The sequence below is a fragment of the Triturus cristatus genome, chromosome 1_2 (genome assembly GCF_964204655.1).
Source record: "Triturus cristatus chromosome 1_2, aTriCri1.1, whole genome shotgun sequence".
Classification (NCBI taxonomy): Eukaryota; Metazoa; Chordata; class Amphibia; order Caudata; family Salamandridae; genus Triturus; species Triturus cristatus.
The window spans coordinates 451,051,477-451,079,244 of record NC_140580.1 but is presented as its reverse complement, the minus strand read 5'-3'; the positions used below and the strand labels follow the sequence as shown (position 1 = coordinate 451,079,244).

The following is a 27,768-nucleotide window of genomic DNA, read 5'->3' as shown; positions in this document are numbered from 1 at the left end:
CCCACCTATTCGGAAAAGCTATCCCCGCGCGCCAACAGGCGCAGCAGCTCTGACCACTCGGCCACGAAAACCTTTCCGCGTGGCTCCACAAACGTCCCAATGTGACACGAAAACAAGACCATGCATGCTTCTGTGCCCCCAAAACAGCGTCCCTCCAGGTGCGGTACCGTGCGCACTAATCATTAGGCCCTCCCTCCAGCAACACACAGCCAGGGCGTAAAACGAAGATAATTTCGTTACTCGGCACGGAACAGTCGCACCGGTAAACGGAACACGCACACGCTCTAGATTACAAGCAAGCGGACCGAAGAGGTCAGAGTTAATATTCAAAACCAAGCTGGGTTTTACACTAAATAGCTGCAGTGGTATTCGAAACCGCGTCTCCGTAGAGACAGAAACGTTTCCTAAGCGCCTTCGACTGCTCAGTTATGCGCATTAGCCCACTGAGCTGTCCTGCCTGCTCAGCCCACTCGCGCCTCGCTGAGCCATAAGTGCAGGCTGATATCCCCGGATCGAAGCGCCGAGATGCCCCGTGAGCACCCGCCGGGGCAAGGGGGAGGGGGGGGGCACCCGGAGACCCAATACTCACAAACGGCCGACAGTTCCCGCACATAAGGACAAGCGAATTTCCCCCCCCCCGGCCATAAACCCCAGTAGAGGTTAGCCCCTTAACGCTTAGCACGCAAAGGACAACATCCCACACAAGGCCCCGAGCCATCGTGGCCCAACTTGCGCCCTCCCCGCCCGCGGCCATCCGGGCCACAGGGCCCCGTCGACCTGGTACTGCCCAGGGACGGGGCCGGGGCGAGAAGGGTTAAGCAAGACTCACCTACGTACTGAAAATGGTGACGGCGGGACCCGCGAGGCGATGACGACGGAACGATGCGGCGAGGTCAAAGGCGAGGTGGGCGACAAAGAGGTCGCCAGTGAGGGTGGGGGAAGGCTAAATAGCCTCCCCCTCACCCCTGGGCCCGGAAGTGACGCGCATTGCGCGTCACTTCCGGCCCTGACACGAAGGGGGGGCACCAGTCGGAGTCCCTGCCCCCGCCCCCCCGAAGGAGGGAGTGGGGAGGGGAGACCGGGGCCCCGGGGCCACTAAGGCGCCGACCGCCGAGTGGCCCCCTGCGGGGGCCGCGGTCAGCGGCATGTCAGTCGAGATGCCCCCGCCGTTCAAGCAGTGGGCCGAGTCCCTAGGTCCACACATGAATGATGTTTCTTCTTGGAGTCTACTCTCCGGTGGGGGGGGAGGGAACGCTCTGTCGGGCTTCAGACTAATATGTGTCTAGGAGGCAGCAGCGCTGTCTGCCTGGGCCCTTGGCTGGGTTCGGTTGTGCTAGGGTCGCTCACTACATTTCAGGCCCGCCATCCCTCCAGTCCATACCTCTGTTGCTGAGAGACGCTTTCAGGGAAGGTCTCGTCTGGACTGGCATCCATTCAGCCGTGTCTCGCCTGTTGATTCAGGGATCTGGTCTGGCGTGAGAGTGAGCTCTCAACTGACGCAAGGCCCTCCAATCCCACCGGAGTCGCTCGGTTCACGTGTCACGGCAGGCCCCTGCTCCCACCTCTGCGGCAATTATAACAGATTGGCTGTTGTTGGACCTGCGTAAGAGATGCAGAAGACAAGCTGGGCCTACCTCTATCTGCGCAGGGTTCGCATCCCTTGTCCACTAAACTAGCTGCAGCTACTAGGGGCCTCTGCACACGTGGGTCACCTCAGGATTGTCGCGGTCGCAATGGGCCGTGGTCCCGGTCTTCCTCGCCGTCTGCTTTGCACTCGTGACGGCCTTGCCCAACCAAAGGGAGAGGCGCCCCCCCACTGAGGATAGGCCACGCGATGTAGGCCACAGCACTGGGCCTACCTGTTTTGAGTGCGCACTGGGATCTCATGAGACACAGCCCGTCCTATTTTGTGGCTAGGTGGTGTTCTCCAGGTCCCGGTCGCCGTTTCTATTAGGGCTGTAGGAGGGTCAGCGCCATGAGGGGAGAAGGCTGCCCCATGCCACATAGTCAGCAGCCTCCTGTGGGGTCGCTACAGGGCCGTGCACCCCTCGGTGCTTGCATCAGGGGGCAGCCGCAAGCCACAGGCCTCGGCCCGCTGCTGTGTGTCCACACTCCAGGCTCCGATCAGTGAGCCCCGACATCCCGCCCAGCCCCTCCAGGGTCTGTGCCAAGGCGCAGGCACAGGGTCTTTATTGCTGCCCTCTGTAAGGCTGCCTGGGGGGGGGGTTTGCGCAGCGCCCCCCCCCCCCAAGAGGGCGGCCGCCTTAGTGCCACAGGAAGGCACAGGGGTGGGAGGTCTAGTCCCTGGGTACACCAGGGGAGACCCCAGCAGATGGCTGCTTCCGGCAGGGGTGGGGAGGAGACAGGGGTATTTATACTGTCTCCACCCCCTCCTCGCCCTCTTGTCCTCTCGTTCGCCTTGCCCGCCCCTCCGCTTACCCAGCGCCCGGAGGTACAAAGGGGGGGTTAGGTCTTCTAACAATGTTACTTTGTGTTGCAGGATGAGTTACAGGGCGATCCAGGGTCTGCACATACCAAGGGGTACATCATGCAGCAGCACCGCGGGGTGCTAAGCCAGGATACCCAGGGATGTTTTAGCATTGTTCCCTGGAAGAACGACGGCGCCCCCCTGTTAGCCGACAGGCGGTTGTGGGTCTGAGCAACCGGGGGCTGCCATGTATGCTCCGCCCACCCATCACGGGGAGCGTGTGAAGCAAGTGGACTGGGGGTCCACGGATGGGAGGGGTGGCCCCTCCCAATAGTTGGTATACACCATTTGGCGTTGCCATGGTGACTCTAGGCTTATCAGACGGGCAGGGGCATAGGGGCTGGCCTGCCCTGGGATCGCCCGTAAGATAACCCACCATGTTTGCATATTGGTTATGCTAATAAACCTGCAGCAATATTTCTCCACTTACAATACAGTGTCGTGTGGTTTATTTATGTACTTATGTGTTTTGTGACAACTGTTGCCGATATTGGCACTATACTTAGGGACCAACGGGACTATATCACAGTGCGGGGAGAGCCATCCCACTCCCCCAGTCCTGCAGTACCCTACTGCTTCTCTTGGTCCGTCGCGGGGCTGCTCCCTCTGTGCTTCGGGGTAGGCTGAGCGCCATAGGCCGCGGCGTGCTCCTCCACCTCGCCGCTCTTCTCGAGATTCTTATCGGTGAGCCCCAGGGCCCTGGACGTTTCGGTTGAGGTCTGATTGTGCCTCTCTCCTTTGGGTGTCTGTAGAAACTCCGGTGGGGCATTGGACATTGCTCGGCGGGCGCTAATGGAATGCTCTGTTTAGGCGGCGGCTCGGAGCGATCTGGAAACACGTCCTAGCCTTCCGCCATCTTAGCCATGCCCCCTCTATTAGTGTTTAAATGTGCGAGGCACAGGGCAATATTAAAAAACAGTATGATGTTTGTAAGGATATTATGGTTTATTCACCTATTTATATGCTTTCATCTAAATCTTTGCATGCACGCAAAATACAGACCATACTGCTCGGACTCCTTCTGGTATGGCCATTGCTGAAAGAGAGAATAAATGTAAGAGGACAAAATTGTTGACATTCTGCAATACGATGTCTCCATGTTTGCGGCACCAAGTATAGTGCAGTAAAAAAAAGCCACAGAATAGTGAAATATCTTGCATTGCATTGAGTGATAAATGTTCTAAAACATCTAAAAGCACGCACATTTCACAAGACTTTAAAAAGTGAAATCAAAAGACACACACACTTATAAACATAAATCACCTACATGGCTTAATTAGTATTTTCAAGGCAATCAACGCCCTCCTTTGTAAGGCCGAGGCCAGGGCCACAGAGGAAGAAAGAACAAGCATTGGCATAGCCAATAGGTCTCGCCTTTGGGACCTTATAAGTCTTTGGTTATCCAGCACAATATCCTTGGTGCAACAACATCCACTGTTGCATGGCTAAACACTTATAATGTCCCAAAGGCGAGACCTATTGGCTATGCCAATGTTTGTTTTTGATTGAGGGTATGCAGAAGCGTTGTTCTGGACATCACGTTTTAATGCGCAACTTTCACACTGAGTTAAAACTCTCACTCAGAGTACGAAATATATAGCAGGAACGTGTACCTTAAAAAATTAAATCCATATTACCACCACATACAGCTAAGCATTCTCCGATTCAGCAGTCTATGTTATTTCAAAGTCATGACATGATCAAGCAGAAAGATACTGTGCCTTTTGCAGGAGTAGTGTGCACGGTAATGCACATTTTGAAAAACACTCCCTTTCAAAGTATGTGTTGTCATTTAGATGGCTATGGCCTCTCATGACACTAAAGTGAATGTATCACATCTAAAAAATGCCACCCAGGCAAAACCTCTGGTACCTATGTGTACTGTGCTTTATTTTTATGATTTGATAGGAGTGACTTCCCACTTCTTGTTGACCACGCAGCTATTCAACAAAACCATAACTGTAGCACATGTGCTTGCCCTCGCATGCACATAATAAGTACAATGGCAGTAGATTTTCAGTAAGGGGTGTAGGTCCACGCTTCGGACAGGTCAAAAGGCGCCCACTTCTTTGTATATTATCCCTTAACTCACGCTAGATAGATGAAAAGAGCACCCACCTCAGATTTTTGGGACTATTAAAACTTGCAAAAACCAACACAAACTCGAGCATGTACTGTTATTGTCTTGTTAGTGCCATATTCTATTTTTGCTTAAGTGGAATTTCTTAAATAATGGTGAGCTCAGGCGTTTTACTCCTTCTGGGCACTGGCGTTGCAATCCCAACTGAAAACATAGTCCATGGATGCGGATGTAACATGAACCGGTGCTTGTTCTGGGTTGTCCCTCCGTGTAGGGCATGCCTGAAAGCCTGGGTTTATCATCTATTTCCGTACAACTCCAGGCGCACTGTCCTCTCCTTCTGGGAGTGCAGGTGCCCGGGCACTGCTAAAAGGCGAATTAAACACGGACACATACAAAGACTTAATGTTGCAAAGTTGATTTATTTAGACACAGTGAGTAGGACATGATTGCAAGGGCATGATAAACGCACTTCTTTACTGCAGCGGGTTATGTTGTACAAGTTGCACAGTGCACAGCAGCACGCTGCAGGGACTCGGCTTTTGCACCCACAAAGGCCAAGAGACGTTTCGTATTCATCAGTGCGGGACCAGGTCGGAGGAATAAACATTAGATTACGGTTTCTCTCCAAGTTTTGACAATTCCCTGGATACGCAAGTGACTGAGCGCCAAGTATCTGACGCGTGTTTAAGATGCGCAGACCTGCTTGTGTGCATGGAGCCACCGCTTGGGAAGGCCCCCTCTGAAAGTAAGGTACGACAGATGGGAAAGAAGTCCACGGATTCTTCTCAATGCGTTCACCTCTGCCATAGAGTGGATTGCTTTCCATGCAAATACGCCATAGACAGTCACAGCTGCTTGTTTTGTTACTCAGCAAGTTGGACTTTGAAGAGTTTTTTATGCTGCGATCCTAGCTCCTCCGCCCCCCACGGGCTACGGTTGACCTTGTGAACAATGCAGACTGTTACATGGACAGCGTCAGTATAAGTTCAGCAGTTCAGGCTCAGTTCATAGATGCTTGATTTTGTCGAGAGCTGCACTCGGGACGCAGGAGAAGCGAGTTGGAGAAGGGATAGGGCTTCACTTCGGGTCTACACGGCTGCTAAAGGGGATGGTGACTCAGGGCACTCAGATTGGATTTGCTTGTAGGGTCACAATTATAAAAGTAAATCTGAAAATTATGTGGGCAATATTATAGAAAGAGAAGACACAACGTACACATGAAAAAACTTAAAGAACAGTTTGTTTTTGTTTTCGCCATAAGCATGCAATTAAAAGGTTTAGGCAGGTATAAGTGGCATCAGAATCTCTTCTACAACAAGCATTGGGGTGGTGGGGGAGAAGCGGAAGTTGTGTGCGCGCGCGGCCAATGCTACGAAAGTAATCGCGATCACGATCGCTGTGAAAGCGAAAGTGATCGCGATGACGCGCTAATGGCGTTCCTGAGTGCTGCTGGCTGCCCTAGCGCATGGCGGCAGCGCGCGTGCATGCTCACGTGCACGCAAGCGCTAGGCCAGCCAGCAGCACTTAAAAAAGCCACATACAAAATGTCTCTCCGAGCCAGCGCATGCGCTGGGCTCAGCGAGACCTAAAAAGGACAACAGAGTCCAATGGGACCTAGAGGATTCCCAGGTACACACCAGGAGCATGACATAATCACACCAGGGACCAAGCCGGTCAACAACATAGTCACAAACCTGACGAATAGAGGGCTCACACCCATCCAGATGCAAGTCCTTAACAAAGGCCTGGGATTCCTGCCAACACCTAATTTTGACATATTTCACCTACATTGTGAATTGAAGGGTTTCTTCTGAGAATTCTGCCTCAAAGCACCTTTGGGAGACCAAGACCACTCAGAAACAACCACCACAGGTTTGCGGAAACAATCAACATACTCTCTCCCAACCGACAGCACCCCAGTAGAAATACTGGCTTTCGAAAAAGCAGTGTACTCAGGAGGGGAGAAATTAAATCCCAATAGAAAAAATAATTTTCAGACTAAGTAACTTGGAACTGCAGCATTGACTGAACTGCAGAATGACACTGAGATCGTAATAAAACCAGCAGACAAATGTGGGGGAATTGTATTACAAACCACAACTGCATAAAGGACAGAATGTAAAAGACTACTGAATGATGGACAGAATTACACAATTGTGGTACATGACCACACGTAACTCTAAAAGAAGAAATTGCTACTCTGATTGAAGAATCTGAATGTGAAGGCTGGATTAGCAAACCTGAAGGGTACTTCCTAAGAAACTCTAACCATAGAATCCCGTATTTTTACATGCTGCCCAAAGTTCACAAAAATCGAGACCCACGGGCCAGATGACCAATAATTTCAGCGATTGGCTCACTCCTGGAGACTTTGTCACAGTTTTGTGACTTTTTCCTTAAACTAATTCTCCCAAAAACAAAAATGTAAGTGAAAGACAGAAAAGATCTACTAGTACAAATTAAAGACCTACTTATAAGATTGATGTATAAAGTCTTTATACTAACCTTCCCCAAAATGACATACTGGAAGTAATAAGAGACATCTTAGAAGGAGAAAATTGGAAATACATGACACCCAGAGAATTTAAAATAGAATGTACAAGATTGACTCTAACCAAAACTTTTTTTTTTATTTGAGGGAAGCCTGTTCCTTCAAACACACGGAACTTCAATGGGGAGCACTTCTGCCCCTAGTGTAGCAGGGTTGTATGTATACAATTTAGAAAGGAACTGCATACTACTTTACAGGAACCCTTACCAAACACAAGTTTCAGTGTTGAAATGCTTCATAGATGATGTCTTTGTCACCTGGCTCAACAATCAGGACAGGAATTTAAAATGTATACACACCATCAACAAAGACTCACTAACATTTCTGAACGCAACCATTTACCATCAAGAAAAGAGTCCAAATGGACACTTCTCATAAACTCACTGCCAAAAATAATCTGTTTGACAGTTTCCACCCTCGGGCATTACGAGAAAATCTCCCACATCACATGGCCAGTTCCTTCGTCTACAGAGGAACTGTAGTCAAAACAAACAGTTCAAACACCAGGCCAATTTGTTGGCAGAGACACTCAGGGTCCCAAAATACCCAGAAGGCACAATACAGAGAACAAATAAAATAGCAAGAAACCAAAATCGGGATGCGTTTTGGGAAACTTCCACGCACCAAAAAACAGATGCACCCTTAGTATGTGTAACCACATACAATGTAGCATCCAACCAAATAAAAAAAATAATCAGACAAAACTGGCGGATCTTAAATACAGGTACAAGACACTGGGACCTTCCACTGTTTTCTCACAAAAAAGCAGCAAGCCTACATGACACCCTAATGCATACGAGACCCAAACTTAATCATAGACCTGTTAACACCATATATACAGCACTAGGACTCCCTGAAGTCACAGGACACTAAAGCAATGAAAGAAATAGACCTAGGCCTATGCACCCCTTGGGAACTAAGAAAACTAATTGCAATACTAAACAAGTAGTCTACTTGATTACCTACCCATGTAATTTAAAATACATAGGGATGACTACTAGAAAAGTAAGCATTGGAATCATTGCACATAGAAGCACCATACACTGCAGATGCATCAGTAAGGCTCACCTGGGTATTCTGCAGGAGCGAAATGGAAGGAACGGATGCTAGATCCCAACTTCCCTCACCCACCTCCTTCGCCCAACACAGTCAAAGCAAAAGAGGGAAGGTGGGAAAAAATGAGTTACTTACCTGTATACTATGGTTCTCCAGTATTATCCTTCATAGATTCACATGCTTGTATCTTCCCCGTCGTCATGGTGGGAGTCTCACGGTAAAGGAATAACCATAGCAGTAAAAGAAAAAACTGCCTGGAAACCATAGAGAGTATATCCTTGTGTAATCACTGATCCTCATTATGTGGCCCAAACAACAGCCAATCAGCAGCCAGCCCTGAGATACACCACCGCCAGCAGAGCCACCATACCTTAGATTTCCAACAGCCCAAGAGTGAGCTACGGATGAAACCAGAGATAAAGGCGGTCTACCTAAGAAGAAACGGCGACGTGGGCGGGCCGCATGTGAATCTATGAAAGATAATACTGGAGAACCATAGTGTACAGGTAAGTAACTCGTTTTTTCTCCAGTATTGAATCTTTCATAGATTCACATGCTTGTATCAGAATAGATAGCAGTCCTTATCCTATATAGTGTTTCTAGGATAGACACCTTTGTCTCCAAGGCTTTGCATTGTCTTTTTTTTTTTTTAAACGCTATACTGCATAGATTGAAATTGCTGTAAGATAAAAGATTCATTAAGAACTACAAAACTGACCTTAACAGCTGTGAAAATATATATATATATATATATATATATATACACAATTATATATTTAACAAACCATATAGTGAAAGACAAGTACCTTAGTGAAACAGGTGCCGCAGAACTGCTTGACCCACTGCTGAATCTACTTTCCACTGCGTGTCCAGACAATAATATCTGGTAAACTTGTGTACATTTGTCCAAGTTGCCGCTCTGCAAATGTCCGGAAGCAAGACACCTGCCAGCAACGCTGTTGAAGTTGCCATCTTCTGAGTGGAATGAGGGCGCACTCTCGTGTGCAAAGGTTTTCCTGCTTTTTCATGACATAAAACAATGGCAGATGCAATCCATCTTGAAATGGAAGTTCTTGAGAGGGCCAAACCTTTCCTGGGCCCAGAATAAGCTCTAAGCAGTTGATTTGTTTTACGAAAATATTTTGTTTTCTCTATGTAAAATTTGAGGCATCTCTTAATGTCCAACGTGTGCAGAGATTTTTCTGCTGCAGCGGAAGGGTTCTTGAAATATGTGGGCAACACAATTGGTTCATTGAGATGAAAAGTCGTAGGAATTTTAGGAATAAAGTTTGGATTTGTCCTGAGAATTATCTTGTCTGAATTGTAGGAATGGCTCCGTAACCGAAAATGCTTGGGTCTCGCTGACCCTCCTGGCCGAAGTGAGGGTAAGAAGTAAAGCTACTTTCCATGAGATGAACTGCAATTCAGCTTTGTGAATCGGTTCGAACAAAGCTCTCATGGGTTGAGACAAAACCGTGTTGAGCTGCCAAGGAGGCGGTGGATGTTTAATTGGTGTGTACTGTCTGAACAAACCTTTTAGGAATTCTTTAATCAGTCTTTGAGACCAAAGCGTTGGACAATCCGGTGTTCTGCGGTATCTGGAGATAGCCGCCAGATGTACTTTTATAGATGCATGAGAAAGTCCGGCCTTGGCTAGGTGAAGTAGATATGGAAGTATTTGCTCTGGAGAAGAATTAAAAGGATGCAAATTCTTTGTTAAACACCAATTGCAAAATCTCTTCCATTTTGCTGTATAGGTTTTGTTAGTAGAAATTGCTCTAGAACTTGCTAGTATCTGTCGGCATTCTTGAGGAATATCTAGCGATTGAAATTCATGCTCATAAGGTTCCAAGCTGACAATTTTAGAGAGGTCAATTGCGGGTGAAGAATCTGTCCGTGATTCATGAAGATTAGATCCTGAATTATTGGAAATTGCACTCTGGGTTCCACTGACAATTGGAGAAGTTCTGTGTACCAGAACTGTCTCGGCTAAGCCGGGGCTATCAAAAATATGTGGCATGGTTCCGACCTCATTTTTCTTAGAATCCTTGGAATTAGAGGGAATGGGGGAAACGCATATGCAAACATCCCTGTCCAGCAAAGGTGTATAGCATTTCCTCTCGATCCTTTTTGCGGAAATCTGCTTGCGAAATGTTTGCATTTCTTGTTGTTTTGATTCGCAAACAAGTCTAATTTCGGTTTGCCCCACAGACTGAATATTCGTAGGAGTTGATCATGATTCAGTTCCCATTCATGGCAAATGGAAGATGATCTGCTTAGGTAATCTGCCCTTGTGTTGTGTACTCCAGGAACGTGCTCTACCTGCAGAGCGATGTTGTGCTGTAAGAGCCAATTCCAAATTTCCTGGGCTTGTGCTGACAGGGATTTTGACTTTGTACCACCTTGCTTCAGAAGATAAAACTTTGTTGTTATACTGTCGGTCCTGACAAGGACCGGCGAGCCACGAATTCTGGGAAGAAAGGCTTGAAGACCCAGGAATACTGCTTTTAATTCCAATAGATTGATGTGTAGAGTTGCCTCTTGAGTTGACCAATGACCTTGAATCTCTAGGTCTTGCAAATGTGCTCCCCAACCTTGTAAGGAAGCGTCTGAATTCATGATGTAACTGGGAGACTGAGGTTCGAAGAGAAGACCCTTTGTTAAGTTGCCCCTGATGCCCCACCATGACAGTTCACGTTTCATCTGAGTGTTGATATTGAGTTTGTCCTCGAATGAACCCAGGGCTTGAACCCATTGCTTGTCTAGAGATTCTTGCAGTGGTCTCATGCGCAGGCGACAGTTGTGAACCAATGGGATGCCGGATGACATCATTTCCAGCAAAGATTTGAAGATCCTGATTGAAGTGGATTTTATTGATGCTGTTAAACACAAAATCTTTTGTATACGTTCTTCCGAAGGGTATGCTTTTGCTTCCCGATTATTTAACATTGCTCCGAGGAATTGAAGTGATTGTGCCAGAATAAGAGAAGACTTCTCTTTGTTTATCCGAAGCCCTAATTCTTGGAATAGATCCATGCAACTTATTAGGGACCGTTGCGTTTCCTGGTACAAAGCGCCTTTTATCAGCCAGTCGTCCAAATATGGAAGAATCTGGAGACCTTGCTGCCTCAAGTGTGCTGCGATCGGCGCCATACACTTTGTGAAAACCCTTGGTGCAAATCTGAGGCCGAAGGGCAATACTTTGAATTGGTAATGGTGCCCCGCCACCACGGACCGCAGATACTGTCTGTGCTTTCTGTGAATTGGGATATGGAAGTACGCATCGAAGAGGTCTAATGATGTCATGTAATCTCCTCTGCGTAGTAATCGGAGGATTTCCTGCAAAGGCAGCATGCGGAACAAAATTTTCTTTATGTATTTGTTCAGATCCCTGAGGTCCATTACCTGCCTCCATTTGGTAGACTGCTTTTTCTTTATAAGGAAAAAGTGCGGATAGAATCCTTTCCCTTGTTGTTCTGGGGAAACTTTTTCTGTTGCTCCTTTCACAATGAGAGCTAAGACTTCTGCCTTGAGGACTGAAAGATGGTTTTGCTTCTGTGAATAGGAGGTTGAGATGGAGGTTTTTGCAAGAATTCTAGGGTGTGGCCTTGATTTATAATATCCAACACCCATTTGTCCGATGTTATTGACTGCCAATGATTGAGATAACGAGAGAGGTAATGGATCTGCTTGATGTGAGACGGGCCGGAGGCGCCTGAAGAACATCACTGCCTCCTACCAGAGTCCTGTGTCTTTCCTCTCGCAGCAGGTTGCCTCCTAGCCTGCTGTTGGTAGGCGGTGTTAGAGGACCGATACTGCTGATTGTTGGAGAATTGGCGGTACCCCTGCTGTTGGTAAGGTTGGTACCTGTTTGATTGAAAAGAGGAACGCGGATGGTATTGTCCTCTCGATCCTCTACCACGAAAAGATTGAAAACGGCCCTGTTGTAAGGACCCCAGAGCTCTAGCCGTGTCTGCCTTTATCCCCTGAAGCTCTTCATCAATGTGTTTCCCGAAAAGACTCTCCCCATCAAAAGGCATGTCCATGATTTTTGCTTGGACTTCAGGTCTGAAAGATGTTGATTTCAGCCATCCTTGCCTGCGAAGCGCCACCGCTCCAGCCATCTGCCTGAAGCTCACTGAGACAATGTCCATCGCTATATCAATGGACTCCGAGGCTGCTCTGGCTCCGTCCTGAAGAATTGTAGTTGCTTCCTCTTTCTTGTCGTCCGGAAGGTGGGACAGAATTGGTGCGATGTCCGACCACATTTGTCTATTGTATTTGCTGATGAGAGCTAGTGCGTTTGCTGCCCTGATGGAAGCTGCTGCCATTACCGCAAAGCGCTTTCCCACGCTATCCAACCTCTTACCCTCCTTGTCAGGGGGGACCGAACAAGAAGAGACCGGATTCTTGGAACGTCTCTGTGCTGCCTGCGTAACAACGGACTCAGGACGTGGATGTCCAATCAGGCACGCTGGAGAAGTCTCAGGAGCACGGTATTTCTTTTCAATTTTTGTAATTGAGGCTGGTACTGAGGCCTAATTCTTCATCAATTTCAGACCTTCATCCCATATATGTTGGATAATCGGGATAGCTCTTACAGATTTTCGAGATGTTTCCTTAAAATCATATAGAAAACATTCATTCTCCTTCACAGGTAATGAAAGTTCAAACCTCTTCGAGGCTTTTTCCATCAGATCATGGAAACTGGCAATGTCTTCTGGCGGGGAGCTCGCCTGAGGTAAGGGTGATGAAGGTGATGTTGGAACAATATATTGAGCCCATTCATCTACTACTATGTCATCTTAGGGTATCTCTTCTTCCTCTGTTTGGTCTTCGTGATCACTCTCCACGAGGTCATCCCGAATAGTTGTAATTTTTGGGGTGTCTACTCTTTGCACTGGAGGCAGAGATTTAACCACTGGTGTCTGAACCACTGCCTGTTGTATATTTGCTGAGGTGGAGGCCGGAACATTATCTTCTGGAAAACAACGATAATAGCTGTTTATCATGTGCCTTAAATCAGTTATTAAGGATATAGGTACTGACATAGAGTCCTCCTGGACACTGGGATTCGCTTCCTCCTCTTCCCCATAATTATAAGCTTGATGGAAAGATTCATAACGTTTAGAACCCTGAACCGGACGATCTTTAAAGGAGAATTGTTCCTGAACTTCCAGGAACTCTTTTTCATCTGACTCTTGACTTTTAATGTGCAGTTGAGAGGGACTATAGGCTACACCATAAGGCCCTTCATCCTCAGACTCCTGACAATCCAGAATAGTGGAAGGAAGAAGCGGTGACATTTTTGGCGTGGAAAACTCTGATTTCTTGCCCGTCGACGAGCCCGTCGACGGAGCAAAACGTTTAATTGAGATGAATGTGGAGGATTTCGTAGTCGGAGATCTAAAAACAGTCACCGTCGACGGCTTGGTCGTCGACGGGATCGTCGACGGGGTCGTCGACGGCGCAGATGTTGACGTCGACAATGGCCTCACACTCACCGTCGACGGAGTCGTCGCCGTAACCGCTGTCGACGACGCAGTCGTCGTCGAGATGGTCGTCGACGAGGAGATCATCCTCGGAGTCGTCCACGCCTTCGTCGGCAGCTGACAGTAATTTCTTTAGACTTCGGCAACGACGACGGAGCCTTCGTTTCCAGGGTAGTTCTGTGTGGAGTATGAGGCAAAGAAGAAGAGGATAACTCTCTTTCTTTAGATTTTCCGGATTTTTGCCTTTTTTGTTTCCCTTTCTCCTCAGAAGATTCCCTCTTATGCTTTTTAGAGGAATGTCCTTTAGAATCTCCATCAGACTCAGAGTCTGTGGTTTTCTTCTTCATTTGGAGCCATAATAACAGGAGTGCTTCTCTGCCCTTAAGTGTCTATGCAGAGAAGGTGCACCAATGCTTGCACACCTTTGGAACGTTCTTGGGGTACAGACAGTACAAGCACTCCTTGTCTGGGTCCTCAGAAAATAATCTGGGTTTTCCACAGGATCTGCAAGATCTGACGAGTCTCTTTTTAGAGCTTTCAGACATTTTGAATGAAACAGAGATAAAAAAATCAGTACCTCACTTACAACTGTTGAAGGTCAAAAGTTCAGCAAAGAACAAACTGAGCTAGGCTCAGGGAAACTCCTTCTCACACGATGGCGGTTGGAAATCTGAGGTATGGTGGCTCTGCTGGGGATGGCGTATCTCAGGGCTGGCTGCTGATTGGCTGTTGTTTGGGCCACATAATGAGGATGAGTGAATTACACAAGGATATACGCTCTATGGTTTCTAGACAGTTTTTTATTTTACTGCTATGGTTATTCTTTTACCGTGAGACTCCCACCATGACAACGGGGAAGATACATGTATGTGAATCTATGAAAGATTCAATACTGGAGAAGAAGAGGAGACAAAACAAGGAAAGGGAGAAGGGGTTGAATCCACTGGCTTGTCCAATGCTGTTTCACCAGGGCACGCTAAGAGGAAGACACAAGAGTAAGTATATATTGTACACTAGCAAGCTGTAGTATGCTATTACTATTTCTGCTTTCATACCTGTGGAAGGATTTGTCGTAATCACATACATAATGTATAAAGCACTAGGCTGTAGGATTCACATAAGGCATCTAGAAAAATAAAGGCACACATTATTCGTAAGGACTGCAGGAGTTTAACCAAACACAATGATATAAAGAAAGTGTACCAACCTCCATTAAAACATCATCAAATATCAATAGACCCAAAACATGATATTCTTATTTGCCTGAACCAGGAAAAAAAACAAAAAACTAATTTCCCTGATCAGGAGAAAACGGAATACAAACATAAGCAGGGGAAAAGAAAAAATAATGCTGGGTCCGTAATGTAACTAATACTCGTGGTCTCTGTGTATATATCACAGGTCTGAATATGGATGCCCAAGGAGGAAAACAAAACAAGAAGCCACAACCGGGCGAAACAAACACTCCTCAAAATGACAAAGGAGCTAAACAATCAGATAAGTATAGGTGTTATGGTTAGAAAACAGAATGTAGCGCAACCTACCACTACCAAAACAAAGATTCTTTAAACCACCTTTCTTTTCCTTTTCTTACAGGGACTGAACACAAGGCAGTGAAGAGTTAACTACACTGCACTGCTTCTGGAGCAACAATGTTGCAAGCTGTCTCAGCAGCTCCCAGGAATCTCCTGACCCGGAAGAAACATCAAGCCAGGACGTCGGAAACAGAGAAGAACGCCCGGAGTGGAACACAAAAAACAAAACTCCTCTTTGTCGTAGAACCAGAGTAGCAGCAGGTAAGGAGACGGAAGAACGGAAGTGCGCGGGAGACTCTGCGGGGTCCGATCAGGAAAGCGAAGTGCGTTTCTGATGCAGACTCCTCCTTTTAAAGGCCTCATGCACCTCCTCCACCAGCTGGCGGGAGAAGGCAGGCAGGGCCTTTGTCAGCGGCAGCGGGTGGGAATCCAAGGGCGGCCACGCAGCCCGATAGCAACTTCACCAAAATGGCAGATAATGATTTCCCATAAAACATAAAGAAAATTACTTAAAATGGGTTGTCTTGCGACAAGTAATAGCTGAGACTAGGAACCCAGAGAAAATCCTGTATGAAAAGGAACAAAGATGGGTTTACAAATTATCCACTCATATAAATGGCCTGAATGATGAAATACCTTGGGGGAATATTTTATGGTAATACTTATGACAACAAATACACGGATGACCACTCCATACTAGCCTGGTGAACATTATAGTATCTGTCTTAAACCTTTACGCATTGTATGCCCAATGTTTTAGGATGCTATTTGTGATATTAAGCTTAAACATATATGATACCTCGACATTTGCCCACACTGACTCAGTGAGCTTTGCTAGAAGGTGATACATTACAACTGATACACATTGCATATACATGCCACAGACTTTCAGTAATAGACCACGATGTCCAGCGGCCAACACCGCTCAAAAGATGGATCTAACTTATTTTCAGCCCCCAAAATAATGGCCTTAATACTATGTGATTAACCTGAAACATACATGACATTAAAAAAGATTAATTGCATGTAAGGTGCAGGCAATATGCACCAATTTGGAGACACAACTCAGTTAACATATCTACTGGGAATTCACAGACAATTCCCCATCTAGCGGCTTTGCCAAAACGACACCTTCCGGCAGTCATCTTGATAGGCGGCAATAATACATGTCACTTTTGAGACACAAGTCGAATGGCATAGCCCAAACTGCATCCCCTGGCAGTCAACGTGACAGGCAGGTGAAAATATATGTCACAATGAGGACACGTGATTCGGCTCTGAAATCAGACCGCACAACAATCAGCCCACGTATCCAGTTGTATCTATGACAACACCTCCCATAAACAAAAAAACTGAGTCTGAAGAAACAGTCACAAGACACAATACATAATTAAAAAGTGTCCATTGAGACAGAGGAATGATGCCAGGTCAGTTACACTCAGGGAAGCAGGGAGATACACACGTCAATACGGTGGAAGTGCTTACTTGATGAAGTAAGTACGAACCACTCTAAAAACCTTGAGATCGCAGACCAGTACACAAACCAAGCCCTCACTATACAACAAAATATTTGTCTCTTACAGTGTGTGACTACAGGGTCCGTCCTACCCTGTAAACCCCATGCTGCTTTAATACTAATTAAGCCATGTAGGTAATTTATGTTTATACATTTGTGTGTCTTTTTAATTCACTTTTATTTCACTTTTTAAAGTCTTGTGAAATGTGCATGCTTTTAGATGGTTTACAACATTTATCATTGATGCAATGTGGGATATTTTACCATTCTGTGGCTTTTTGTTTTACTACACTATACTTGGTGGCACAAACATGGAGACATTGTATTGAAGAATGTCAACCATTTTGTCCTCTTACATTTATTCTCTCTTTCAGCAATGGCCAGACCAGAAAGAGTCCGAGCAGTATGGTCTGTATTTTGCATGCATGTTTCATAAAAGATTTAGATTAAAGCATATAAATAGGTGAATAAACATTTTTGACGCAGGATAAAATACCAATTTAGGTTCAGAACAAAGCCACCTGACCCTTTTCGGGTAATTTAATGGCTGAAAAATGTCGACCTAAAAATGTTAAGGACCATAGTATCCTGACAAACATCATACTGTTTTTAATCTTGCCCTAGACCTCTCACATTAAAACACTAATAGAAGATCTTTAGGCATGTTAAACAAACCCAATTCCCTGTACTCACTTCCTAAAGAGCTCCGCTTACAAACGTGCAGAGCCCTCCCAGACACATTAGGTAATCTTGTGCGGGTCCAATGATGACGCAAGCAACTTGTGGTACCTGTGGGTGCCATCCGCACATTCACTTTTGATATTTGAAACATCCAAGCACACCATGATACAGTAAGTGGTACGGAAGATCATTTGGGTGCACCCTACCAGTGTTGGTTATGGTTTATAGTTTGGGAAGTTGAGGGCCCACCCATATAAAAGCCTTCTCACTCCTTCTAAGGTTTTGACTACATCAGTCACGCAACCTAAATTAACCTGTGCTCATCCTCTGGTAGCTTAGCACAGAGCTGGCAGGTTTAACTTAAGAGGCAATTTGTAAAGTATTTGTGAAACACTTATTACAGTAAAAGAATAAAGACACCTCACAAAAATAATCCACACCTGATTCGAAATATAGAACTTAATGTATTGAAGAAAACAAGACCAAAATGACAAAAATCCAATGAGTAGAACCGGAGTTATGAATTTTGAAAGAATATCTTGAAACTTAAAGCACCACCCAGGGCAATCTGGTCACACTGGACCGGGTCAAATCTGGAAACTCAAGTTGACCGTGATGAAGTTCAAGTCGGATACAGGAGTCACGCAGGCCCTGTTGAAAACAGTACCAATCCAAGTAAAGTCCACTTGGGGAAATCCCAGAATTCTGTTAATGCCACAATATTTGGCGGTCTCTCTTCCCAAACGACAAAGCTGCGACCCACAAATTACACATTAAACATGATCTGGTATGCAGGAGCTGGATACATCAAAAGTCAGTAGCATAATGAGAAATTGTCACTAACAGCTTCGATAGTGAAGAGAATTAAAAAAAAGGCACTGCAAAGGTTGTTGTTGGCTGACGTAGGAGTAGTATAGTCAATAAATGCTATCTGAACTACATTTTCTGATTGGGAGAATGTTATTATTATTGTTATGGTAGCTATATAAGGTTTATATTTTTCAACTGTAGAGGGTGACTTCCAATGAGATTCTTATCCAGCCATGCAGAGTAATCAAAGCTTTCTAAATTTTTGACCTGAAGTTTCCATACAAGGATTTTCAAATCAGTTGCTATGGAAACTGTGCTTGTGAAAAGGTCTATGGGAAGAGTGTAAGCAGAGTGCACATCTATATTGTAAATTAAGCAAGTAAATGGGTTGACCCAGTATGATGGTCAATTTTGAAGTTGGAGGGGGAGAATAGGAATGGATAAAAATAACTTATTTCTCCCTTTCCTTTAGTGTTGTGTACTCTTTTTAAGGATGTTCAGTGGATCTGCTGACCCATCGCAAAGTTATACCGGGGGGGGGGGGGGGCACACTTACTGCCGAGATGGCTCAGCGGATCCCGCCATATAAGCTTCACATAGTGAAGCCTGCAGATGGAACTTTGCAGTGGCTGCTCCGTGAATCCAGTCTAAGATGTAAAGAGAGGTTATATGAGGTTCAACCAATAGTGGCTATTCCTAGGAAAGTTTTTTTTTAAATGCTGCTTTGTGATTGGGTGACGGGTTCAAGCCTAGAGCAACAGATACATATACCCAATGCATAACTTTTTCCTCCTGAGTTTATCTATTGCTGGAGAGGAGGTACAAGAGGTGAACTCTCTGTTGCTTCTGATCTACAAAAGAGTGCTTTTGAATTTGGTACAAAGCTCTTCCGTTAACTACATTAAACCAACAGCTTCTTCTTAAGGTATTTGTATTGAGGATACATTCTATACACTTGCAAAATGTATAATAAGGTGAATGTGGGCTAAATGTTTTATGCACTTGATAGATTAAGGGGAAAACCATAAATCAATATAGATATGACTTTCTCTCATTGTTTAAGTGGTTGCATATTCAGAACATTGTGTAGCACCTTAGAGGAACTATTATGAGCTAACATGTTTACATCCTTATTGTATATTAATGCTATTGATTTACATTGCTCCTCATGAATGCAATGTATAGAAAAAATTTGTCTTTTTTTCATTATTTTTATGGGAATGTAGTTTTAGTCAATTTCCATTGAAAAAAATATGTAGGTATGTATGTTAAGCTTCAAGTTTAAACTTATCATTGGGGTAATAAGAAGCCGTTGTATGAAAAGGATGTGAAAAGTTTTAAAAACATAGTTCCACATAGATTTTAAATAATACAATCTAATTGTAAGATGGTATACTTTCTGAAACAAATCGCTCCATAGATAAAATGTTATGTAGCGGAGGGATGGCCACCAATTAGGTGATTTGTTTGGAGGTAGACTGACTTCTGTATAAATAGGACTGTTCAAGGTGAAAACTTTAAGTTGAAGAGCTTTAGGAAACTAACAAGTGATGTGTGTGGTACTGAACAGGTGCCTCCATGATGAGCTATGTTAAGGGTTACAGTTGTATGAAGAAGAGGCTCGGATAAATTATAGGTAATGTGTCTGGCGGGGGACTAGCATTTGCATAATGACCTTATTTTAGGGTGAAAACCACATGGAAAACAAGCTATGGTAACTAATAGTTGATGTAAGTGGTGGGGGTCTGGCCTCTCAGTGAAGAGGTCTGTTCATGAAGAGGTTTGCCTTTGGGATAGCTTATATTTGTTGTGGAGTGCTGGTCCATCTGTGAAGAGGTCAGTCTAGAGTAAAAGGTGAGTGTTAAAGAGCCTTTGAAAACTAGTAAGGGTTTTTCCTGTTCTGGGAGACTACCCTCTTCATTGATACAGTGCAATATAACACTACATTTTAGTAAGCCGAGCTTCTTCTACATACAACTGTCCCCCTAACAAAAGTTCTGTATCATGAGGCAGTCCCTCAGTACATATACATTTAACTATGCTAAGCCTCTTCTAAATATATCTGTCTCCCTAAATAAAGCTCTGCAACAAGTAGCCAGTCCCACATCAAACACACATCATCTTTTAGAAGCACAAGCCTCTTCTAAATATAGTTGTCCCGCTAAATAAAGTGCTGTAACAAGAGGCCAGTCTCCCAGTAAACACATTACCTATTACTAGGCTGAGCCTTTACTACATGCAACTTTCTTCCTGAACAAAGTTCAGTCTGAAGACTCCTGACCCCCATTTCAGATGTCATGCACCAGTACATACAGCTGTACCCCTAAACAAAGCTCTGCATTATGAGGCCTTTCTCCCACAAGACACATCACCTTTTACTAGGCTGAACCCCTTCTACATACAACATTCTCCCTGAGCAAAGCTCAGTCTGAAGATTCTAGAACCCCACTACACATATCATGTATTGGTAGGACAAGCCTCTTCTACATAGACGTATTTCCCTAAACAAAGGTCAAGATAAAATGGCCAGCCGCACACCACATACACCACCTTTTAGTAAGCTGAGCTTCTTCTACATACAGCTGTACCTCAATACAAGTTCAGCATCAAGAGGCCAGTTCCCTAGTACATATTACCACCTTTTACTATGCTGAGCCTTTTCTATGTATCACACTAATGGGAAGCGAGAAGCCATGAACATAAGGGTACCCTCAGCCTGCCAAATGCTGAACCATTCAAAGAATCTTGGAGGGTTAACCTATCCTCTCTGTACTCTACCTGTTTAAGGTAGTGAATTGTGAGATCCTAAAATCTCAGATTTTTTAATACGATCCTGTGGCATGCTTTATCATCAGATCCTCACCCACGCACCTACTGTGAGTTGGTGGGCTCAACACAACTTTTAAGCAGTTCCCTTTCTAAAAGGGATTATGTCAGTTAAAATTGCCTGCAGGATCCTCTTGTTAGTGTCTTTATTCTGAGGTCCTTCGGCAAGGTTAAAAGTAAAAATCAAAGCGATGTAACTGGGTACTTGAAGAGTCTGGCTCACCTTCCGCCAGGCACCAAGCTCAACCCCTAGTTGCTTGATATGGACAGGAAGGCGGTAGCCAGCAAAGCCAGACCACCCCCATTGCTATGTTGTAGAAGGCTATTTTGGGGTTTCTAAACCACAATTAGTCGACTATGCTACTGCTCTGAAAGATGTCATGGATGCTGATAGATTCAACATAATTGGCTGGCTTCAGCAAATCAAAAAGCTGTTATTACCTGTAGGAATTAGGGAGTTTTGGGGAAATCCATCTTGCCAAACTTTTCCCTCGAGAGTTGCTGAAAAAGCATTACTGGTCATGGATTATGCAGTGTGAGGCCTGAGCAGTTTCAAGCTCAACATTGACAGGGGTCGTAGATTTCAAATGCCACTGTTTCCTGGAGCAATACTGGGATACTATTACCGTGCTATAGGATGGGAAACTCTATTTTCAATTTAGGGCTGGTGCACTCCCATTGAAAACTTTCACTAGCAAATGGGCATCACATGAGGATGCTTTATGTTCACCTTGTAATAGTTCTGCAGAAACTATAGCTCATGTCTTTTTCGTCTATCCAGGCTATGTTGGCCCTGTCAGAGATGGATTACGCCACTCTGTAAGCAATGGGGCACACGGAGCAGCTGTACTGCTCTTATAATTTTAAGATCGTATCCTCTGCCATTATATTCTTACTCTTTTGCCAAGTTCTTGGGTCCGGTGTGGATATTAAGAAACAGGACTGTTACTTTCTAAAGTGATTTGAGGCAATTGATGCCAGATTTGTAATCATATCCGCCTGGAACTTAAAGTACTGTACATAATGTGAGATATTTCTTGAGCTGATATCGCACTTTGGTAGCTGGTGCCCCTCCAGTGTTCTTAGTAGCTCAGTTATAGCTTTCTTCCTGTAAATTATAACTTGAACATCAACTATGGCTGTGTGATCGAGTGGACAAAACTTATTCCGTGTAACATATAATTATTCCTTGTATGCTGTATGTCTAGGCCTTTGCACAAGAAGGCCTCTCCCACTGAACTAGCACCCATTGTCTGAAATGTGTTTTATCGATTTTTAAACTGTAGTGTATTTATGTATTGCAATTATCTGCTTTTATGGCACTAGCTGCCTAAATAAAGTTTTATTGAAATGAAATAATAACTGGGTATAATGGCCCAAACATCAAAATGGGGTTGACAAGTTACAGACTCATTAAGTGCCTCTAAGGGTTGCTAACAGCCTCTTCACACATCACCTCTTACTAGTCTGAGCCTCTTCTACATACAGTTATCCCCTAAACTAATCTCAGCATCAAGAGGCTAGTTATCCACTAGACACAACACCTATCATCACCTACTAATAGGCCGAGCCTCTTTTACATACAACTTTCTCCCTGAGCAAAGGTCAGCCTGACTACTCCTGTCCCCCACCATACATACCATGTACTGGTAGGCCAAGCCTCTTCTATATTCATCTGTCCCCTTGAACAAAGCTGAGCATCAAAAGGCCAGTTCCACTCTACATGCATAACCTAATACTAGGCCGACCCCTTCTACATACATCTTTCTTCCTGAACAAAGCTCTGCCTGAAGACTCCCGTCATGTACCACACATAGTATGTACTGATAGGCCAAGTCTCTCCCACATGCAGCTGTCTCTCTAAACTAACCTCAGTATTAAGGGGCCAGTGCCCCACTAAAAACAATACCTATTACTAGGCCGAGCCCCTTCTACATGCAAAGTTTTCTCAGGAACTTCTACATACAACTTACTTTTTCTCAAGACTCAACTTTGCCTGAAGACTCTAGTCTCCCACCATACAGATCATGTACAGGTAGGCCACACATTTTCCACATGGAGCTGTCTTTCTAACAAAAACTCTGCACCAAGTAGTAGATTGCTCCGCCACCTACACCAGCTTTTAGTAGCCCAAGTCTCTTGCATATACAGCTGTACCCCTAAACAAAGCTCTGCATCAAGAGGCAAGTCGCCCGCTGAACACATCACCTTTTACTAGAATGAGCCCCTTCTACATATACCTTTCTCCCTGAGCAAAGCTCAGCCTTAAAACTCCAGTTCCCCATTCCTGGTAGGCCAAGCCTACATGGAGATGTCTCCCTAAACAAACCTCTGCAGCAAGTGGCCAGTCCCCCACCACACACACCACCTTTTAGTAGGCTGTGCATCTCCTACATAAAGCTGTCCCCTAACCAAAATTCAGCATTATGAGTCCAGTCCCAAAGCACTTTTACCACTTTTTACTATGCTAATCCTCTTTTACATACAGTTTTCTCCCTAAATAAAACTGTGCTGTAACTGGCCGGTCCCTCACAAAACATGCATTACATTTTAGTAAGCTAAGCCTCTTCTCATAAAACTGTGCCCTAAAAAAAGCTTTGCATCAAGAGATCAGTCCCTTACTAGACGTATGAAGTATTAACTCTTTTGCTGCTAGGCGTCCTACCACCCCCTCCCTCACCCCAGTGCTAAGCCTTTGTTTGGCTATTTGGGGTAGTTTGTGCTTAGGCCCCCGTATTTATTTGTCAACATAAGGTATCAAAGCCAAATGTGCATCCTTTTTTTCCAACATCCTCAGGATTCTAAAGGTACCCAGGGTTTGTGAATTTTCTTGGAGGGGGCCGAGAAATTAGCCAAAATATAGTTACATTTTGTTTTTTTGGGGGCGAGAAATGAGAAAAAAGTGCTGCAGAAGAAAGCATCTGGTTTGTTCCCTGCAAATGGTATCAACAAAGAGTTTGTGGTGCTAAATCACAATCTTCCCAGCTTTCAGCAGCAGGAAGACTTTAATCAGAAAACCACACTTTCTTTACACAGGTTTGGCATTTTATTGGTATATTGCCTATTTTTCCTATTGTTTGTGCTTTCAACCTCTGTCCAGTTAGTGGTAGAGATGGGTCTGAAATCAATAATGGATACCTGAAGGCTAAACATTTCAGAAAAGTAGACAAAATTCTAAATTCAGCAAGAGATAATTTGTGTAGATCCTTTAAGATTTTACTATAGAAAGTTGCAGATGAAATACAAAAAAATCAAATTAAGTTGAAAAAACAGCAATTTGTGCCTCCGTTTTCAACTGTAACTTCTTCTAACTATGGCGGATGTTTGAAAACAATACACCGTTACATCTGCTGGACCCTTCTGGTTGCAGGGATAAACAGGGTTTGTAGGTTCACCAAGAACCTGTGGTACCCATAGCCAATAACTGAGCTGCACCTTGCAATGGTTTTTCATTGTGTATCGGGTATACAGTAATTCATTTGGTAAAAAATAGGGTGAAAAATAGGTATCAAGGAAACCTATGTATTCCTGAAATTGGAACAAGATCTGGAGTTTAGAGGCAGTGTTGATTTTCACATCTCTGAATTTGCAAGTACCCATAGAAGCATGTGAATTAGAGGGAATTTTGCAAATTGCCTTCTTTTTTACGCATTGTTTTACATTTGGAAGGCAGAAATGCATAGAAAGACAATTGGTAATAACACTTGTTCTACTAATCTGTGTCCCCCTATGTCTCCAGATAAAAATGGTACCTCACTTGTGTGGGTAGGTCTAGTGCCCGCCACAGGAAACGGCCCAAAACACTACGTGGACACATCAAATTTTTCCACTGAAAATTGACCCTTTTTGCAATGTTCCTAGCTGTGGGTTTTGGGCCCTAGCTCAGCTGGTACCTAGAGAAACCTAGCAAACCTGTACATTTTTTATAACTAGACACCAAGAGGAATCCAGGATGGGGTGACTTGTGTGGTCCTCACAAGGGTCTGTTACCCAGAAGCCCTTGCAAACCTCAAAATTTGTCCACAAAGACTAATTTTCCTCGCATTTCTGAGATGAATAGTTCTAGAATTTGTGGGGAACCATAAACTTCCACTCACCCAGCATTCCGCTAAATCTCTTGATAAAAATTGTACCTCACTTGTGTAGGTATGCCTAGTGCCCGCGGCAGGAAACAGCTCAAAACATATTGTGGAGACATCAAAATTAGCTATCACAAAACAACCTGGTTTTACAAGATGATAACCTGTGTGATTGGTCCCGGGCTCGGCGGCCATGTAGGGAATCCTACCAAACGCAGACATTTCTGAAAACTAGACACCGGGGGAACTCAAGGGAGGTGTGGCTTGCTTGGATCCCCCAACATTTTCTTACCCAGAATCCTGTGCAAACCTCAAATTTTGCTAAAACAAATCATAGCTTCCTCACATTTCTATGTGGGAAAGTTTTGGGATCACTGGACCGGCACAAATTCCCAAACATCCAGCGTTCCCAACGCTCTCCTGATAAAAATGGTACCTCACTTGTGTGGGTGGGCCAAGTCCATGGGGGGGGGGGCAGACAGACTGATTTGACTGAAAAACATTTCGGGGGCAAAAGCACCCCCTCCCAGGTGTCCCAGGTGTCTAGTGGTAGATCCCTGCTTGGGGATCAACCTCCTGCGGTGATCCCCAAGCAGGGATCCACTAGGGAAGGGTACCATTGGAAAGGAGAGATTCTCCACTTTCCAATGAAACCTCTGCCGTGTGTTTTGGTGCTCAGGCTGAGATAACTCCGCAAGCACCGCAGTAGTGAAAATGAAATGAGCCGATCAGCTCATTTCAGTTTTACTTTCAATGTAATGACGTCAGTGCACCTTGCGCACGATCATCATTACACTGAAAAAAAATGGCCTCAGGGTAAAAAAATAAAAAGGAAATCCGTCTGCTGTAAGCAACAGAGAAATTTCCTGGTTGTGTGCAGAGGACGGAACAGTTCAGTCCTCAGCACACGACCACCGTGGCTGAGGATGGAACCATTCCGTCCTCAGCACGGAACGGGTTAATAGATCAGGATCTCTCTACGTACAAATGTATCCCTTAATATTGCTCAGTCTGAAGACTCTAACCACCCACCACGTATATCATGTATTGGTAGGCCACCCCTCCCCTACATTGAGGTGACTTCTTAAACAAAGTTATGCAGCAAGAGTCCATTCCTAACGACAGATAGCAGCTTTTAAAGGCCGAGCCTCTTGCACATACAAATGTCCCTCTAAGTAAAGGTCAGCATTTATGAAACCAGTCCCCCAGCACATATAAAACCTTTTACTATGCTGATCCGGTTTTTAATACAGTTGTCTCCCTAAATAAAGTTGTGGTGCAACTGGCCAGTACCCCACCAAACACATATTACTTTTTACTAGGCCAAGCCTCCTCTACATACAACGGTTCCCTTTAAAGAAAGCTCTGCATCATGAGCTCAACTTGAAGTCTCCAGTCCCCAAACACACATATCTTGTAATGGTAGGGCACTCCACTTCTATATGGAGGTGTGTCCCTAAATAAAGCTCTGGAGAAAATGGACAGTCCCCTACCACACACACTACCTTTTACTAGTCCGACCACTTCACATATAGTTGTTAGCCTTAATAAAGCTCTGCACGAAAATGCCAGTCTCACAACATAAACATCACCTATTAGTAGGCCAAGCATCTTTAATATACATCAGTTGCATTTTATAGAGCGAGCACACCAAAGCACTTATATTACTTGTATGCTGTGTACAGTTTAGAAAAATATATAATGCATGAAATCGGTAAAGGTATAAAGAGTATGAACACATTTTGTTTACTGTCTCATCCGGGTGCTCCAGGTGTACAACTTATTGGAAAATGCTTTCCTAACAGCAGAAGGGGAAGAAGAACACACATGCATACTACTGTCTATGCATCACACAAGTATGCACAATCTAGTAAGAAGGTTGTATTTTGTGAAAAGTCCATCTCTGCTTTTAAAAGCTTTGAATGAAGCTCTTTGGAATGGCACTTTGTTTGAAGTAAAAAATATTTCAGAAGATATTCAATTACTGTACTGAACCTGAAAGTCACCCTGAAGTGAATTAAGTGGTAGTTGAACCTAGTAGTGAGGGAGAGACTACAGGTACTCTGTTAGACAACTTCATCAAAGAAATAAGAGAACTTAGTATAAGAAGAGCACAGAGCTTCAAAACAATTTTATGTTTGTTGCCTCGTATACACTACGAAAACACAAATGAAAAGAAATTGATCTATGCTAAAACTGAAGATTATGACCTCATTCACTGGTTTGAACCTGCACTTTATTTAATTGTAGAGGAGCACTTTGTATTATGTATCAATCAAGTAGAGTGCAGGTATTTAATAAGCAAACTATATGACAACAAAATGCCAGCTAGAGGTACTCACAAAAAGTTATGAATGTTTATAATTCCTCCTGAGCTAGAAGGCCTCAATGTGTATGAGAGTATTTTGATTCAAACAGTACATCCTTTTGAAGCAATAGTAAGAATGCAGACAAAAAGTGGAACTTTACCTGGAAGTGAATTATTGAATGGTCTTAAAGGACAATTGTGTGTCTTCCACTAGACTTTAAATAGAATATTGAAACTCTAGGTGTAGATAGAGAAGTAGAGGAACCTCAAGTGGTTCTAGTAAATGGTATACCAACAAAGAATAAAACAAATTGTAAGGATTGGTTAGTATATAGTAAAGAAA

At 44.4% G+C, this 27,768-nt stretch overlaps 1 protein-coding gene across 1 annotated transcript in view; it reads right to left on the bottom strand.

Annotated features, from left to right (window-relative positions):
* The window catches only part of CC2D2B (coiled-coil and C2 domain containing 2B), a 1,427,481-nt gene extending 1,415,670 nt beyond the window's left edge, over window positions 1-11,811 (bottom strand). The window contains 1 exon segment of the mRNA XM_085622020.1: window positions 10,501-11,811. Within this exon segment, the coding sequence (XP_085478146.1) occupies window positions 10,501-11,811 (1,311 nt within the window).
* Between the last annotated feature and the right edge of the window lie 15,957 nt (window positions 11,812-27,768).